The sequence below is a fragment of the Pithys albifrons genome, chromosome 2 (assembly GCF_047495875.1).
Source record: "Pithys albifrons albifrons isolate INPA30051 chromosome 2, PitAlb_v1, whole genome shotgun sequence".
NCBI lineage: Eukaryota > Metazoa > Chordata > Aves > Passeriformes > Thamnophilidae > Pithys > Pithys albifrons.
The window spans coordinates 57,606,451-57,626,591 of NC_092459.1; the positions used below are offsets into that span (position 1 = coordinate 57,606,451).

A 20,141-nucleotide genomic window follows, 5' to 3' on the forward strand; every position below is an offset into this window, starting at 1 on the left:
CTCAGTGGTTTATAAAGTCCTGTCAGGAAGCACTCTCAGTGTTTATAATCACCACTGCCATGTGACACGTATCAAACCACATGTGGACTCACCCTTTCAGCTGCCATTCTCTACTGTTTGGAAACCCACACAGTGAGAAGACTCAGATGACCTTTTTGACATCTCCCACATGGGTAGAGGATTTGGAGGATGCTGCCAAGAATGTTGATCATGATTCTACTCACAGTGGACTTACTTGTCCCAAACTGGTCATTGTAAAATGTGAATGTAGGGTTACAAAACTCCAGTGGATAAAAGTTATTCTCTCAAATACAGTTACAGGCTTACCTATTTCATCTTGCTACATGGTTCCATGGAACATCTATGTGGTTCGGTTAAACCAGATTTGTCTACCACAGTCCAAAACCCTTGGCTAATCTAAGGCTAAACAGATGCAATGATAAAGACTGCCATGAATTCATTATTCCCATATTTTTCCTCATATAATAAGACATCCAGAAGACTAAAGATGTCTTCTGGAGTATCTTCCAGGAGTACTTCTCCAAGACACAATGTTATGTGGTCCAGAGTCTCCATATTGCACTCTTCTCTGATAAACAACTTGAAGGTACCAAAGATCACTTTGTAAATGAGTAGGAAGAAAATGAGCAGAAATCAGAATCAAGGCTTTTTCACTTGGGTGAGGCCCCAGTCAGAAGCAACGAGCTACTGTTATCCAGTCCAGCTACAATGTGGTGTTTCAGAAAGGGGTCCACTGGGAGTTCACAGTCCAAAAACCAAAGGACTGTGAGATAGCTTTCTTCCAAACAGTTTCAAAGCTCAAGCCTAATGGGGATGTCAGAACCAGGGAACCAGACTAGATCTAAACCCTAAGGCATGATGAAAGTAGCTACAGCAACCTCAGCAACAACTGCTTTCATCTACTCACCTGCTTCCTTTGTGATTCACTAACTAATGAAGACAAAACCTAAAACCATTAAAAAACATTAAAAAAATCTACATGTACTCATAAGTATTCAAAACCGAAAAAAAGCAAGTGCAAACCCAAATGTACTTCATGTTATTGTGAAAAGTAATTATAACTCCATAGTGCTACTCAGGGACATTAAGCATTCCTGTTGCATGCAAAATTGTCCCAAGGTGGGGAATTTAATTTAATTAAATTTATTGTCAATTACAAAGGCTTTAATTACTGATTAGGGTACTGAGAAACAAGACAGATAGTCAAACATTCACCCAAAGAAAACAATTTTCATCCCTCTTTATCTGTCTTAACTTCGCTTCAGGCACCTCTTTTTCCTCCTGTATAGTCCTCAGTCTCCTTGTTTTTGCTATTATGTTACATTCAGTCCCCTTGGTAAGGTGATGCAAGAGAGTGGTGTTAAGTGTATATTGACTTGCTCTTTTTGACTTTTGTTGTTTCTTACTCTTGTCAGCTGCTTTAGTATGGATCATCCACCAGATGAAATCCCCTTGGGGTTTGTACCTGTCCAACATGGATTTTTCATGGGCTGCAAGCCCCTTCAGAGGAGTACCATCTCTTGTGTTTTCTTTTGCATGTCCTCACACATCTCATGTCTTTTCCTTCAAGCCTACTCTGTTGTCTTCCCCTGCATCTCCATTTCTGTATCTTTTTGTATCCCTTGCATCACCTTTGTGACTCTTTCTGTGTCTTCTTCTGTGCCACCTCACATCCCTCCTCCTGCATCTCCACTTGTGCCTCCTGACACATTTTCCTTTGCATTTCTCCTCTGCTGTGGTGTCTCCTGTCCCTGCTAGGTACAGACTTGTCTTAAGTATGTTTTCTTGGTGATGCCATATGCTGTTCTGTTTGGTTCCAGTTCCAGTTGTGCAGTGGCTCTGCATTGTCCTTCACAGAGATGCTTGGAACAGCTTGCCCAGCACAGACAAGACCATGATCTCCCATACAGGTCAGCCCTGCAACCCCCTACACTATAAAACCCCTGCCATTTATGCCACATGCAATTTTAAAGGTGAATAGGGGAAAAAAAACCAGAGAGAGAACATTCTGAAGCTTGGCCATAATGATCTATGGAACAAATAATATAAATGTATGAATGGCAATGGGTATTAGCAAAAAAATCCCTTTTCATCAATACTTGATAAACAAAAGTAAGTATTTTATGATTACTCTTTTCTAAAGAGTTACTTACAGGTGCATTAATATTAGTGAGAGATGTATTAATTGCTGAAGACCAGATGCCATGACAATATATGTATGTTTTGTTACATATACCAGTCCCAGAACATGATCTCTGACTGAGAAGACTATATACTTCTGCAAATTAATTAAATTTGACTTACCATAACCGAATCAAGTTTTTGTTTCACCTTCTGCATTCTCATTGACGCTCTTGCAACACTGACAAACTGATCTGCAGGAGATATCACTGAGCTTTTCTGCACAGGAATTTCAGAAAAACTGCTAAAGAACTGTGGCCCTCTTGGTGCAGCTGTGGTAAGTGATGAACTGAGATCTTTTACGAGTTCAGCTTCCTGTTGTGCAACTGTAGAAATAACCAATATTAATGTGTCAGGTGAAGACTTACGTTGCCATGGGAAAAAAAAATTGAATGATTGCTGTCATTTTGTCAGTCATGTCGTCTGTAAAACACCATCAGAATCTGTACAAATAGTGCTACAGGGAAAACCTGAACATGACATGAAATTTTCCCCATACTACCCCATTTTCCCTTAACTCTTCTGATAATAATTCTCACTTCTGTTATCTGTGTTCAGTAAGCTCTCACATAGAACTGATATTTTTGTATTGTGTTTCTCCTGCAGAAATATTGGCAGTGGAGAAGGGGTCAACAGGGGACTAGGAAGAGAAAAATTTTTCGAAGGCAAGAAAGCTATAAAACTTGCACCGAGTTCAAGTCTATGTATATTTCACATTTTTTTCAGCCTAGTTCAAGTGAGTTTATTATACTTAAGAAATATTTCAGAAGTTGTTAGACATATTATACAGGCACAGGAGGCATTAACTGACAAATTGAATTTTGCAATATTTTGTACTGTGGTCTGTAGCCAACAAAGGTTAAAATAATTGTCCATGAAAATTCTGTCCAGGATATTGATAAAACTGCTGGTGTATCTAAAGCACATACTGTTGGAGTCTTAAAAAATGTGTCAGTGACTAAAATTAGTATTACTATATGATTAACTCATTCAACACTAAGGCAGTAAGAATACTTTCTGAAAGCAAAGTGGGTGCTTTTAACAAAAAAAAAAAGGAACAAAAAGATAGTAACAGGCAATGTAAAAAAGACCACAACCTATGCAAAATCTTACTGCCACCAGTGACTTAGTTAAGCAGTCAGATGACACAAAGAACTACCCGTGTGACATCTCTGTGATCTCGAAATATATATATGTATACTTTAAACTACTGTATTAGTTTTTTAAGACTCTTTGTCTGCTGAACAGTCAAAAAATTTTAAAGAAATCCTTCAGACCCCCCCAAAAATTCCATTGCTTTCTAAAACACAGGTATCTTACTGGACTGAAGTTTAGCACTGAATATTGATTTTAAAGTCACTCCACGTAGTGTTCCTGTAAAAGTAAACCAATTCAATAGACAAATAACCTAGACTCCAAGATTTGACATGAGTAATCTCAATATTGTATGTTACTTAAAATGAAGCGTCTAAAGACAGGATTAGCTTTACTGATCTATGTTCTCTGCAAACATAATTCAAACAAAAAAACCCCTGCATAATTCTGTTAACATTATCTACTATCTAGATGGAACGTCCTTAATTGAACACAACCATCAGAAAAGCCTGCAAAAGACAACCTGAATTTTATTTTGTATACCAAAAATTCAAAATGAGCATTTATCATGATCTTCTCTTTAATAGAACCCAGGAAATAAACATATCTCACATAATTGCACCACAGATTTAACATCTGTTTATTGAAAGCCTATACTGTCTGATTCAATTCTATACAGCTTCTCAACTTTTTTTTGTATTTTAGCCAGTACAAAATACTGAGCTTCCTATTAAGCTATTCATTAATTTTCTGAATGACTGTACTTTCTGCCTCCATAATAAATCATAATACTGAAAAGGGGCTTTTAAGTATTTGTATGACACTGCCTATATATGAAAAAGTGATGTAAAAAGTGATGCACATTTAAACTTGAGGTTAAACTTGAGGATCTCTAGTGATTGGCTAAGCCAAAACCCTTGCTTAAAGGAGCTGCGGCATCTAGAACAGGTTGTATGGGATCATGTTCAATTCTGTTTTGGTATCTCCCAAGAAAAAGGTATGTTTTATCATCGAATGACTGCTTTCTTTTGCCCTTGAAAGAACTAGAAACACTAACAAATTGCTTCTAAAAATCAAATATCTACAGGTGTGTATCAAGACAATTTGTACCTACCTTTATAATCATAAATATATACAAGTATTGGCTGGTTTTGACCAAAGGCACAAAATGACACCATATGTTCATGTGGATGAAAGGCAACATCACGAAGTGGAGATGTGAAGGACAGTTCAGAATATATAGCCACCTGATCTCCTGCAGAAGTGAAATGCATTTATTAAGACCATGGAAATGTATGTGAAACATATCTGATACAGCGAAATAACAGTTGGCTAAAGCTTGTATTACTACAGTACATTCTTAGTCAATTTTCTTACTGAAAAGTAGTGTTTTAACATAAAACAAAAAATATTGCATGCTTTTAAGTTATTCAAAAAGTCATAAAAGTTAGTGCTGTTGCAATAGCTGCAGGAAACCCCAGAGGATGCACCAGGTTAGCTGAGTTCTCTTGTTCTGATAAGCAAGTTCTGGAAAGGTGGCGTTCCACGGCATTTGTTTGTGCTTGCATTGTACTGGAGATACCCATCTTAGCTGAGGATTTCAACTGCATAATACTGACAGTGGGAGTGAAAGTTGAGCACAGAATTTTTAAAAAATATGAAGAAAATTAGCTCTTTATATGAACGCCAGTACAGTGTGTGAATAGTCAAAACCCAATGAAAACATTCTAATACAAAGTTCCTTCTTCATTTTACTTTTATTCTCTTTTTAATGTTTTCAGGCAAATTATGTAGTGGCATAGATATAAGCTAATGTAGTTGGAAACATAGTGAGAAATTCAAACCAGAACTGTTAGTTATCTGCCACTTATAAAATATTTACTTTTTTCTTTAAAAAATTGTTTATTTCATAATCAGAAATAGAACATTATTGTCATCAAAACCAAAATGGTATTCTGCTACTTTCTATTGTTATTTTTGTCTCTTTTACCTCTTGTATAAGAAGACAGCAAACTCTTTATCTTATATTTGCCTAACACTTTTTCAGAAAGATTTTGGTAGCTATTTTTTGAAGGTACTTGGCTTGGAGACTAATTCACAAAGAAATTATATTCTGTAGGCAAAAAAATCAAAAGTCTCTGACCAATCTTGAGAAACAGATTGTTTCTGAACAAAAACCAAGTCTAAACACCACAACAGAAAAACTGAACTGACCTGAAACGTTTTTTGTGTGTTGCAGTATACAAAACGCTGAGTTTCAGGAGATCCAATCCTGCTGGATATTACAAATGCTACCTCTAATAATTTCTTCTAGGGAATTAAATCTCATCTATTAATAATAACTATTTAAAAGGTGGAGCTAAAGCCTCAGGATTTAAGTACATATTACCTAAGCTTTATTCCATATCAAAAGTTTTTCAATAAAGCTTAAAAAATCATTTCCCCCTCAGCCTTGGCCACCTGGCTTAAAACGATAAAATAATTAATTACCTGTTTCTGGATTCCAAACATAAGCCTTTCCATCTTCACTTCCTGAAAACAGGAATGTACCACATGGTGTTAAGGTGCTGTGAATCTTTTCTCTGTAATTTGTGGCACCTATGTATTTCTTTGTAGCCAAGCTAAAGATAAAGAAATGTAGCAGATACTTTCAGAATAGACAATCTACCTTTTTAACTGTCAGTTCTCCCCTCTATTCCTCAGAAAAATCCATACGCCTTTCACCCCAAATACATATGCACCTTCTGCAGAGTGCAGCGTTTACCCTTTATTTGCCTTGACTTTCATAGTGCACCTGACATTACAGATGAAAGCATATGTCCTTGTCATTCATCAGAAAAAAGAGAAATCCTCAGATCTAGAGAAAGGATACAGATGTAGTAGTTTGCATTGTCTTGATCCTGGACTTTGCAAAAAAATGGGGAAATGAGCACTATTAACTCAAAGCTCTGTCAAAAAAGTTTTCATTATGCTTCTTGAGCTTCAGTGCTTAAATTTATCTAGCAGCATTCTCCAGCTCTCAGACTAATAGTTAGAAAACCAGCAGTAAAATCTACAAATTTCAGACCTAAATGTTGAATTACTATTAATAGTTTTAATTTTATTTTGCAGCTTAGGTGCCCTAATCTTTTTTTCAGTGAAACACTACTGGTCAGCACAGTAATAATGATCTACTGTCAAACAGTTTATAGGCATCAAGGAGGAGAGAATCTACAAAAGGATGGAAAGAAGCATAAGTTGGCATATAAGAGGCTATTTCAAACATTAGGCATAACCTAGAAAAAGATATGAAAGTTCAACATGGAGACTAACACAGCAGCAATATTGCAACACAGAATTTGAGGCAAGAAGAACGGCAGTAGTGCACCACAGCCCTCAAAAACAGAAGACAGCATTTTTTGAAAGGTGTTACTGCTGGAACAATGGAGGTATGCTGGGAGAAACGCAGTACATTTAATAAGACCGGAATATTATTTCAAACTATATTCTGAATAAACATACTCCAGTATGCAATCCTATTTGGAAAGTAAGAGAAAATGATTCCTTAATGATCACAGTGCAAGACTGTATTAGTCCAAGTAATACTTTTAGCTGAATAAAAAAAAATAGTATCTCTTAGATGTCATTAGAAGAGCTCTGCAAGACATAAAACTAACCTGCATATGAAACCCTAAGGAGAGGACTGAACCAAATCTCTGATCACATACCTCAGTGACAAGACAGCAGTATTACCCAAAAAGATCAAAAAAAAGCAAGTTGAAAGGGTAAAGTTAAGAGCAATAAGCTGTCAATCAAAGTGAATTGTGATTATCTGTGACCTCCACCCACTCTTTTCTCATGCAGGGAATGAACAGTTAATGCTGATGTGTAAAATTATCACTGCTGAATATCTGACCCTGTGGTTTATTGATAGACTTAAGCCAATGTAACTGTGGGCTGTGGTCAAATTAGCAGTCCTGCTGCTGTCCTCTCCACCCTTATTTTCCCAGGCTCTCCCTTATTTCTTCTCTAGTGTTTGGGCAGCTATCAGATGAGTTTGATCAGATAGCTGATTAAAATGAAAATTAATCATTTGTATTTGTAGGCTGATTTTCAGTCAGATCAGCACACTGATCTGAACTACCCTGCATCAAAAGATCTCAAGAGATGATAAAAAGGAAATGCTAGGAATACATGGCCAAAGGTGTGGGAGACCAGAGGAGATGGTATGTCCTATGGATAAACTTACTTAAAATAATTGTGAAATTGCACCCCATATAAACAGTTTCTTAAAGATTAATATGCATGTCTATTTTTCCCTCTCAAACTTCATCATGCTTCATGATAGTTTAGCTTTCTAGCATGATCGTTATAATGAATCATTTACAGTAAAAGAGGAAAAGTGCACTATAATACTGCAAAGTCTTCAGCTAGTTCAAACATTCAATCCAATAGAATAAACTGCTTAGTTTGAAAAAGACCTTCTAGATCATTAAGTCCAACAGCTAATCCAGCTCTGCCAAGTCCATCACTAAACCATGTACCTAAGTGGCACATTTACACATCTTTTAAATACCTCCAGGGATGATTTTCGGTGTAGTGAAGGGTGCAAAGAAATTTAGGAAATTAAGGATGAAACATTTAGAAAGCAGGTTCATAGCTTTAATGTCACTTTCCAGAACAGAATGTTCAGGGCATCTTATCCATGTATGTAAGTGATTGGAGTGAGACTCGTCTAACTTCCACTCAATGAAAGGACAAGAGGGAATGGACATAAACTAAAGTATAGGAAGCTTTGCTGAGAATTGAGAAAAAAAGTCTTCTACTTTGTGGGTGAATGAACACTAGAACATGTTACTGACAGAAGCTCTAAAATTTCCATACTTCAAGACATTAAAAACACAACAATATAAAGCTCTGATTAACATGCTGTTGTGATTTGATTGTTGGGTTGAACTTATCACTCTCCAAAATCAAGGACTCAAGTGAGTCTGTAATCCTCTTGCTTTTGATTTTACTTTATTATTAAAGAATTATGTTAATAACCATTAAAAACAAGAAAATAATAAAAAATTATGTAAAATATCTCACAGCCTGCTTAATACACCATAATACATAAATCACTGCATTTTTCAGTATTTATGATGACGATCACCTTCCTTTTCCTTATAAAAATACCTTTCCCAGACCCTTAACAATGCAGAACTAACACACAAATAAACATTATCATTTCAAAGTTATTTTCACATCTAGACTGCATTTTAAAAAGAATTTCAATCTTTAGGAGACTAAAATTGACTACTTCATGACACCTTAAGTTCCCAAGTAATCTAATAATTTCTGGATATTCTACTCTAAAATACTTACCCAATATCACACAAAAGGTCTGTAATACAGCAGTGTTTTGAAACCGTTTCCTAACTCTTACATTGCTATCCTTGGTTATTAGGACATCTTTCTCCTCCCCAACTCCACATCTAATACAATTATGTTATTTCCCCAAGTAAATTTAAAAACAAAAAGGAAATACACATTTGTCACCAAAAATACTAACATTCTGAGATCCATAATTCTCAGGGTACTGTCTTTGGCATGGATTAATAAACGCCTTCCATTCGGATGCACCTCCAAATGATTTATTGGTGTTCCTTTAATATCATTTTCTTTTATTTCCTACGAAAAGAAGGCAAATAAAGAGAAATATATAACTTTGTGTTTTAAAACTCATTTTCTCCATATTTACTCATTTTTCTCTTGCAATATCCTTTTTCTGCTTAATTCATTCCATTTGGTTAAGGAAAATGTTTGTTCCTATATTGAGGCATTACATTCTAGAAATCAACTTTTCCCAATCACAAGGCAGTTTCTGCTGTGACTGAATTTGAAAAAAATCAGGTGATGGCAGAAATGTCGACTGAACCTTAGGTCTCTAAGGTATGAACAAAGGTGATTTGTAAAGCCTGTGGTCTATTTTATTATTGTCTCTAGAGAACAAACCTAATACATTAGTATTTATTTGTTAATACAATGCTATTAAACCTCAGGCATTTTTGTGTTTTATATAGAAAAAAAATAATTATAGAACCATAGAATCCTAGAATATCCTGAGTTGCAACACACCCACTAGGACCAAAGTCCAACTCCTGCCCCTGAACAGCACAGGCCTAAGAATCACACCATATGCCTGAGAGTCCAAACATTTCTTGAGCTTTGTCAAACTTGATGCCGTGACCATCTCCCTGGGGAGCCTGTTCCAGTGTCCACCAAACAAAACAATTTAAAGTCATTAAGTCAGTGAATCACAACACATTCTATCAGTTCTTTTGTACCATTATTTACAGAAAATACACCTCTGCAGTTAAATAAAAGGTAATGTATAAAAAATTTGAATTCAAATCGATTTGCAACAGTTCACACAAAAATTACAGTGCTAGTTAAAGAAACCTGTATACCTTACTGATCCTCCAATGTTGAAACACGCGTTGAGAACTTCCTTTGACAGGTGTATCCCAAACTATTATCAGTCCTGAACTATCTCCTGAGAACAGATGGTGTCCTGTGAAATAATGTCTTATAAATAAAATATTACCACACAAAAAAACTAATACAGAAAACAATGTATGAATAAGAAACAAATTTTCTTTGTATAATTTTTGTGAATAGGTAAACACCAATTCTTCCATCCATACTCACTGCAAATTATGTTGCTTATATACCATGACATAAGCTGATACCATAATTTTGAGTTTAGCGTATACATCAGATATGGAGGAGCAGAATATACTTCTAATTTTTTTCATTTTATTCACATTCTAGAACCAGTAAAAAGTGAGAATTTATAGCCCAATGTGTTTCATGTGAAAGATAAATGCTTACCTATACATTCACTAAGAACATCTTGAACAAGAACAAATACTGTCATCCAATACTTACTCTTTAAGAACAAGTATTTGTTTTATATAAAAATGCGGCTTTCCTCTTCATAGTACCTGCTTCAGTGACTACCTCCCGAAATGAACCACCTAATTATAAGGATATCACTAATACCAGAAGAAGTCAAACAATATTAAGTACTTTTAATTATTCACCCGTCTCCAACTCTCCCTCCTCTAGTATATGTCACTACATCACTCACTGTCAGCTGTCAATCTACCAGTTAACATGACTCACAATGGTCATATCTGTCCTTTTCTCTTCATGTTTCCTATTTCTGTCAATGTCAAAAAGTTCATCACCTTCCCACTTCTGCAGCCTAGTATTAAAATTCTCACAATCTGACTACTATTACCTCCTTTTCTTTATCAAAGAGTCATAGAATGGTTTGGTTTAGATGATCATCTACTTCTGAAATCTCTGACCTGGGCAGGGACATCTTTCACTAGACCAAAGCCCTGACCAACCCGGCCTTGAACACCTTCAGGGATGGAACATCTGCAATTTCTCTGTGCAACCTGTTCTAGTGTCTCACCACCCTCCTAAGAATACAATGTCTCTATGAAATAAAGCAAAGTAGTAACACTCAAGTTGCCCTTTGACTAAGAAGACAACTATCTTAAGAAGTAATACTAACTCCATACCTTCTGCATCAAAACAAAGTGTATTGATGAAACTTTTGTGACCATCAAGCTCCTGTAGCAGTTGACCATGGATTTCTTTAACATTTGCATTCCAGACTCTAATCACTGAGTCATAGCATCCTGTCACGACCAATGAATCAGCAATTGGGTGGTACTTTGCAGTGTAAACAAATGAAGGATGAGGGAAAACTTTCACTGCAGATGCCGCCTGTGTTTCTATTTTCCACATTCTAAAAGGAAACAAAGTTAGGATATCTACTGTATAAAGCAATCATACACATGTGTAACTGATTCCATATGTTGTGCAAGTGCTTCTAATGGCAAATGCTGGCAAACACTAAACGACATCCGATTATTCTAACAATTTGTCCCACTTATATCTAATCCTTTAATATGGTACTTTTACAAGATTTAAGAAACATTTACTACTTTACATAGTACTCTGTCTTCTAAGTAAATTCATGACTACTTACTTGTTTAATGGATATACTGCACATTTTAAAATAAACAAAGTATTCCATGGAACAGAATGGTTTCTTTCTTTCAGGAGTTATAAACAAATTAAGATCTTGTTGAATATTGCTGATTAAAAAAAATGTTAGAACACAAAACTCACAAAGGAACACTTAGGGTCACTAAATATAAATAAAATTCCAGAAAATTTTAAAATAGTAATTACCAACCACACAGTGATCATGATCTCAAGGATGTTTGCATCACATAAATTTCACTTCTTACTATTAATCTATTTCCTATCCTTTGTACCCATAGCTGTAAGATCAGATTTTTCTTAGTGTTTTCTATTTGACGGTATACATTTTATCACCGAGCCTTCCCCAAAGATGAGTACACAAAGAATAGAATAGACCTGGATCATTAAACACAAGTGGGCAGCACCTTACACAGAGTGCTCAGTTACAATATGGAAGTGAATTGTTTTAGTGACACCCTTTCAGGTGAGGTGACCACTTCTGGTGGCTATTGAAGAATGCTAGGCTTACTCTGAGGTGACTTCATTTCAAAATTGCAAGCCTTTAGAGTATAACAATTAATTTGCAATTTAATGCAGAAAGGTCACCAGGAATCTACCTATCTTTTAGAATGGTTTTGATCTAATAACAGAAAATTATTTTATTGCTCACAAAAAACGTGAGACTAAACCTTGAGAAGGCTCAAGGGTAACATAAAACACTATATAAAGAAGAGGCAATGTAAGTTCCAAAATTTCCCTTCAAGTTGCAGTATGAGAATCCAGCATAAGAGATGATCCAAGTAATAAACTCATGATGAATTTAAGGCAATGGAGTGCTGAAACGTTTTAAGGTGCTTAAGGCAACAGACAATAAATACAGGAACTATTAACTCACACACGCACTATGCACAGCACACAAAAAAAAAGGCAGACCACTACAGTTTCAAATTGCTGCCACAAACTCATGAATAGAGGAACAGCTCGGCCTTCTTATAGGCAACATGAATGACTGATATTTACCTCAATATAAAAAATTCTTATTTAATCCACTCCCAAACAACAACAAAAAAAAAGGACTGAGCTCTCAAAACAGTATTTTTATGCCTACATACAAGCAGCAAAGAAACCTAACACAGTTTCACACATACAATGTATCATTTAACAATTCTGGCATTTCAATTATGCAACTGCCTGTAGCATTACCCAGTTGCGTAACAGAAACAACAGATAGGGATCTGAAGAGCTAAAAAAAAATAAAAAAAAAGCTCTATGAAAACCAATGAAGTTGCTCATAATAAAATTGTGTGGTGTCACAGCCATATTTTCATGTATTTCTACAGTTTTGAGGGGTTTGGTTTTTAAAACTTTAACAGATTTAATATTTTAACATTAACACTGCACAAAAGGACACTTTTTCCTTGTAGAGGAAAATGTGTACACATTAAATTTAAGAAATAACACTACCAAATTTCATTTACAGCAATTTAAGTTGAATTATTTAACTAGGTGTACAAAAACACCCTACCAACATACTTATATGCAGTGTAGCCAATTTATATACATAACCTGAATCTTATATTTTCAATTTCCTGCTTTGTGTTCAAATTTTCAAACTTAACACTGCATTCATAGTGTGGCAATTTCTCCAGGGACAGAAGATCATAACTGTCTCAGTGTCTTTTTGAAATATAAAGCCTTTTGGTTTTTCACCGCACTGTAGATTTATACACTAAAATTTCTGGAAAAGGTTTGCTCTCAAATACATATACATTAGAAAGCAATATAGTAAATATACTGTCAGTGACTAGCCCAATTACGATTTTTATATTACGTCATACCTAACCAAATCTCTAATTAAAGCATTATAATACAGTTTGTAATAACACATTGAGTTGGACCCCTTTCTTTTCTCCTTCAGATGCTACCTGCCACCACATCATCATCATACTGACCTGACAGTGCCATCAGAGGATGCAGTAAGAAGGTATTGGTTGTCTTTTGACCAACAAAGATCATACACTATGTTAAGGTGACCATAAAACTCTCTCACAAACTGTCCAGAAGGAATTTCATACACTAATGTTTAAATAGAAAAATAAAAGTTTTGTAAGTATTTACAGTCAAATATATGCAGCTACTAGAGCAAAATTTAGTCTAATCTTATGCTGATTTTCTGCTAGCACAAATCAACTCATTTTCTTTATCTTCTCATTTTGAGAGAACAAGATCAAATAGTTGCCAGATATGCATGGACAAAAAGCATCTACTTCCATCTAGTGGTTCATGGATGACACAATGTCTTAACCCTCAAGAAACAGTTTACTTGCTTTAAATTATTAGAACTAGATTAGGCTTAGAGATATAGATAGATAGATAGATAGATAGATAGATAGATAGATAGATAGATAGATAGATAGATAGATAGATAGATTTTTTAAAAAAATTTGACAGCTACTTGGCCAATCTTTGAATTATTTTAATACCAAGATCACTTTCTGGGGCTGTGTAGTAAAGGAATCTAGATTTACTGTTCCTTGCATTTAAACATGTACTTTGTATATACTTAAAATACCTTTTTCTTTAAATCTCAAAATTCTTATGCAAGGCTCAAGAACTATGCAGTTGAAGCTACTGTGATGAAACAGTTCCAAATTTTAATAATAAGGAATATTTGTCTTTCAACTGAAACGGACCATGGAAGACAGCAACTTCCAGTAGGCTGTCTGGAGATGATGAAAACCTTTGGGTATCTAATCTTCAAGACAGGTTAGGAGCAAAACTTACATGAAAAGTGCGTGAGCTGGAAGCTGAAAAAGTTATTTCACTTAAAACACCGGTATCAGAAAATATGTTCCTTCTGCAAATTGATTTAGTATTTCCATTAGACCTTTAGGCAGAAAATGTCATTTCATACCATTAAATTGTGTATATAAAACCATGTATGGAAAGTCAGTTCCAGCCCTATCAACACAGAAAGAGCATTTTACTCAATGCTCTTTAATCACGCAGCGATTTGAAAACCACAATAATAAAAGAGAACCTCTAAAAAAGCACAATTTAAAGATACAACTTTTAACACTTACTTTCAAACTACATGAATGGTAAGAAAAAACACAGAATATATTTAAACTTACAAGCAATGGGATAGCCATTCCTTCCTGCACATGCTGCTGCCAGTATTTTCCCATCATGAGAGAAACGAATGCAGAAACAGCCCAGATCTCCACCTCGCAGTGAAAACAGGTGCTTGTTTGGTATGCGGCAAGCCTGGCTTTTCAGGGGAGAACTGGCATGAATACTAACTAGCCAATGCTTAAAACACATTCTTAGCTACTGACATCCTTAGGTTTTAAAAAGCTAGTAACACCTTAATGGAATTTAAAAGAAAAATTCAACCTGATAAACAGAGACAGTTCTGCAGCAAACTTAGGCAACATCTAGTCTGTGTATTTGTTTCTGCCCCATCACTACAAATAACTAGCAAGTTTTAACAACCTAAGAAAGTCAAACTTGTTTAAGGAGTCTTAAGTACAACTTTCAGTAACTTAACGAACTGCAGTGTGAACTCAAAGTCTCATCACAGGCATTCAAACTTTTGGTCTACCAAATCACTTCTAGCATTCCTCATCTGTATTTAAATACCTGACTTTCAAAGACATAACTAGAGATGAAATATTCCAAAAAGTAGCACAAGTATTTTAGTCCCCTTTCCTTTCTACCAAAACATTTCCTCTTTTTCACCCAAGGGTTTTTTCTTCAATTTTAAGGTGAAGTAAAAATCCACAGTAGCAATGTGATTTTTTAACCTAAACCTGATTTACCTTTAGGAATGAAAAATGAGTGTGAACAGATTTATATCCATTTAAATTATAAAAATAGATCTACTTAAGAAATAATTGAACATACACTGTTCATCCTGTTAAAAACTACATATGTAATTAAGGTTTCTTACGATTTTTAACCTTGCTCTAAAATAAAACATTAAAATGTTGAATAAGTAATTTAGCTCAGAAAAAACTTATTTCATTTACAGGTCATGTAGCTATAATTCACATATAAAATTAATTTAATATTTAATTCATGTACTAAATAAGTCACAGGAATAGAAATATAGAAAATTTTGAAAAAACACATCATCCATCTATGGAGACAGATACAAACATATTGTTCATCTTTAAAAATATAGCTTTAATTATATAACAATAATTTAAATGCATAAAAAGGAAATATTGTTTTTGATCCATTATTCATTTTTAAATATGCGCTTCTACTTCAAATATTCTTTGGAAAACAGACATGCCAAATCATGCTAACCTTGGTCAAACTTTTTCACAAGAGAGCATATCACAAAATACATCATCCATGCTACCATTTTTCAATATGCCCACAGACTAATCTAGAAATAAATGAGCTGACAAATTTAATTAGTATGATGGCAGACAACTATCCTGAGGATCACATTTCTTTTGGGTTTAATTACATGGTTATCATCACAATGACTTTCTAAAAGTTATTAACATAAATACAACTTTTAGGTATCCTGCCATTTTTGGTAAGAAAATTCCCATTGTAAAAACACTATTCTTTACTACTTTATTATTTTTGTAAAACAGTACTGGAAATTAAATTATGTCCACATCTACTTAAGTGTTCTTTTTTAAAGTATCTGTAAAAGAACTACAATAGGGAACCAAAACAAAAATCCTCATTCATTCTTAAAAAATCTTCATGCTATGATTTGAATTTTTATAAAATCTTGAACTCATGCAAACACCATTTTACAAAATAATATGAAATCAACACACAGACATTGTATATATAGTTGCAAAAATATTCCCATTTTATGACTGCTGATTTTCATTAGCTACAGTGATCTAGGAGTTAGGATGAAGTCAGCAAGAAACTTCTTAAGAAGGTTCTTCAATGTAAGTTCTTTCTGTTATACTGTAACAATAACTTAAACAAACAAAAACAAACCTCAAGAAATGTATTTGCAATCAAGTTGAAAACTGCGAAATGGTTTCCTGTATTACTTCTATTACCTGAATAACCCTACCCTTTCAAATTCTCAGAGAATTCTGAAGATAAAAATACCTGGCTTTTGGAAAAAATAGTTAAATCAACCGTATTTGCTAAAATTAAGCATTCTCTGCTGTGAGAGTTTTTTATGTTTTAATATTTTTCTTAATTTTTAAAATTAATTACTTGCTTCATAATATTTATATCATAAAAACAAAGATAGAAAAAAGTAGTAGATATTTAAATTACTTTCCTTTAAAAAGTAAAGAAAAACACTTCACCTGTCCAGGCAATTTTGACCATTTAAATGGCTCCTTTTTCTCCTCTAGAAAATGTTCACATCCCTCTCTCTGGAGCTCAGACGGTGCTGTATTACTTTGTTCCTGTTGAACAGCTATCATAGAGCGACAAGAAGGAGCACCCTTAGGGCAAACAAAACTAAGTATCAAGGAAAAATATTTTAAAGTGAACAATGTAATTTCTGAAAAGACAAAAAGGTACTTTTAACTTCAAATGCATTGCACTTTTACATCTGAAACACAGAGATTGGAAAGGCTTAATACAGGAAAAGAGCATTACAAAAATTTCATTTAAAGCAACCAGGAAGTTAGAAAACACTTCCAAAGCTTCCAAAGTTGCGCCAATCAAATCGTATCACAGATTTTTCAAATAATTGATACTTTTCTATTTTTAGTAACTATCCAAGTCAGTGAAAATTAGTAATATTGCACTATTGTATTGTATTGTACTAGTGCAGGGGCACTGTATAAAAAATAAAAGCTTTTCAGCATGTAAATAGTTCTAGTGACATTAACTTATGACTTCCCAATGAAAATACTGCTTTGGTAAAAAAACCAAAATGTTCTTGATATCGAAATACATTACCAGTGTTGGTCACCCTTGATATCAAAACATATTACCAGCGCTGTGTATTGAACAAACTATGTTCAAGTGTTGCAAAGAAGAAAGCAAGACTGACAACATTTGTAATTTTAATTGTAGGTAAAGCATATATACTTTCCAGATTTCTGTAAGTACACTCACTGAACCATAGTTGCAAGTTACACCAAGCTTGAACACACAGGAAATCCTTAACACTATGCAACAGCCCAGCAGTCCCTCTGAGAGGCAGAGGCCATTAAGCAAGGGCTGCAGTTCTGATCTGTTTCACTAAGATGAGTCTCTTCAGAAACACATGTGAATACCATGCAAAATTACTGTAATATTTCAGGCTGACAGTAGCTAGGTATTCACTTCAGGGTGAGTAATTCTCTAGGTTCCTGTGACTGAAAAAGAACGTTGCACACCTACTATGCAAGCAGAAATCAACTTAAGAGTTTAAATTGTTTGTTGACACATAGATGTCTACTTCTGTGGAAATGCCCTGTTTTATCCAAGACATCTATTTTCACATCTATTAGCCCATGAAGAGGTATGTAAGATCTGGACCCTACTAGAGAAGCAGACTAGGCAGGATCTGTAACAGATCTGACAAGGAACGAGAAATCGATGGATAGAAAACTATTGTGCCATGGCTCTTATCTGGAGCTCAATCCCAGCACTGGCAAAACTGGCATTTATCACAAGAATGAAGTAATACCAGTAACCAATGGATCCAGTCAGGCACAGCTCAGAAAGTCTATGCAAATTCATCACATCAATTGAACTTCACAGAGGACTGTAAAGCAGGGACAGCTGTAAACTAGTAACAGCACCTAAACCTATCAGAAAACATTCAGATCATGGTGAAGACGGGCTCAGAGCACTTCCACTAAAAAATAAGCACAGCTGCTCAAGCGAAGTGCAAAGAATTCCTAACAACCTCAGCAGCTGACTGAGCAGGAGATCTGCAGATATCATTCCAGTACACAGATTAGAGAAATGTCCAAAACCCTACAAATTAATCCCGTAGATTAGGCTGGGTTTTGTCCATGCACCACATCTCACTGGTCTTTCAGAGATCACCCTTAAATGTATGAACAGTGAGCAAAAGAAAGGCTTATTACAGCTCTAAACACAAATGGAAAATTATATAATAGAACAATACTGTACTTGCATAGTAAAAAAGGAAATGCTGTATTTATCTTGAATGTGCATCTCAGCACATACCAATATAAGCCTATCTTTGAAGGAGTTTTCATTTGAGAAAAAAACCAAACATCTTTATTATAGCTTGAGGATGTAGGGAATCAGAGTTAAGTGACTTACATCTCTCACAAAATTTACACACCTGCATGAGTCCAGTGACTTAAAATGGCATTTCTCCTAATGAGAAGAAATATTAATCTTCAAGAAATTACTCTGAAAGTTTTTTGACTGTCAGTGGCAAAATATTCAAAGTTATAGACAGAAAAGTATGCTTATTTTTCAAAGATAATTATGAAGAGCTGAGTTTGAAACATGTATCTTGAGATGGAACGTTATTATATATTTTACATACCACACATAAGCACAGCTTTTACATACACGCATACAAACACAGACTCACATGCCCTATTGAGTTACTAGTTCCTACAGAAAAGTCTGCATATTTGTATATATATTCATATATTATATACTTAGCTTACATGATCTGGCAGTTTTATGCCTCTTACAGTTACATACAAAGTTGATGGATAACGATTTCTAGGACATTTTGCCCACCAGTCATAAACTTCAACAACATTGGAATGTGACTTGGTCCTTGAAGGTGGGTAATACAATTGCAGACGAAGTTTTCCATCAGTGTTTAAAACTCCATTTGCACCTACAAGCTGGAAGGTGATTAATAGGAGGAAAAAAATGTTAATATGAAAGAAATAAAAGTAACTGATAATTTCTAACATCATAGCAGCAGTATAACTCTTTAAATCCACTGCCCATTGCAGAAATATACTAACCTTAAAAGTGCTAGTGAATTCAACGTGTATTAAATGCCCCAAGGATCAAATCACTGAGATTAAAGCTTGGATGGCAGTCCACCTCTGAAAGATGTTTCACAGCAGTAATATCTTGTAAGTGGGAAGACCTCTGCAGTACCCCTTGATTTTTTGGTTTTCTTTGTTTTGTTTTGTTTTTTTATTACTACTTGCTGAAATCAACCAAATCTCAAACAATTGCCAGTCCACTAACAGCCTCTTCCAAATTTTTTCACTTTGAATGCTGCAACAAAGGGCATTGCTAAGGCTTTGGTTCAGAGCAAAACATACAGCAAAGTCGTAACGTCTCCAACTTCAGAGGAGACAGAGCTCTATTGAACTAAAGAACAAGTGTACCTACCGCCGTTAACACCAATCAGTGTTTATCAGGACATTTCTACTTTGACACAGATGAAAGGATAATGCAGAAAGTTGCAGGTAGAAAAAAGAACAGGCCACCATTTTGTTCATATTCATGCTGAAAATCCATCTTTCCCTCTATTCAGGAGTAGGCTGTACTGAAAGCCTGGATGCACAGCAATACATCCAGACATGGGATACCAAACCGCTGATTGCATCAGATTCATCTTGGGCAGAGCCGAGAAAAATCTCTGAATTGAACTCAAACCACTCTCCCTTCACCTAAACTTGCAGTCCATTATCTTCTCCTGTATTTCTCATGTTGTAGACTGCTCAATGATTCCCATCTACAGGGGTAGGTGTAAATAAACATTCATCGGGGAAACTAAAGCTTGTCAGCTCTCAAAGAACAAATGACACACTCGAGTCTCCCCTGAAAGGGTAAAAAGGTACCTATGTGCTGGCTAAATTACCAGTATCTCATATTTGCTACATTTGTATATCAATGGCCACAGCATTTCAAACTCTGCAACTAAAAAT

The 20,141-nt window shown here is 35.0% G+C and overlaps 1 protein-coding gene across 1 annotated transcript in view; it reads right to left on the bottom strand.

Annotated features, from left to right (window-relative positions):
* AHI1 (Abelson helper integration site 1) overlaps positions 1 to 20,141 on the bottom strand; it is a 96,767-nt gene that overhangs the window by 57,726 nt on the left and 18,900 nt on the right. Inside the window, 10 exon segments of the mRNA XM_071549127.1 lie at positions 2,326 to 2,528; positions 4,412 to 4,552; positions 5,788 to 5,918; positions 8,831 to 8,949; positions 9,729 to 9,832; positions 10,854 to 11,083; positions 13,278 to 13,401; positions 14,460 to 14,592; positions 16,626 to 16,766; positions 18,912 to 19,097. Coding sequence (XP_071405228.1) covers positions 2,326 to 2,528; positions 4,412 to 4,552; positions 5,788 to 5,918; positions 8,831 to 8,949; positions 9,729 to 9,832; positions 10,854 to 11,083; positions 13,278 to 13,401; positions 14,460 to 14,592; positions 16,626 to 16,766; positions 18,912 to 19,097 — 1,512 coding nt within the window.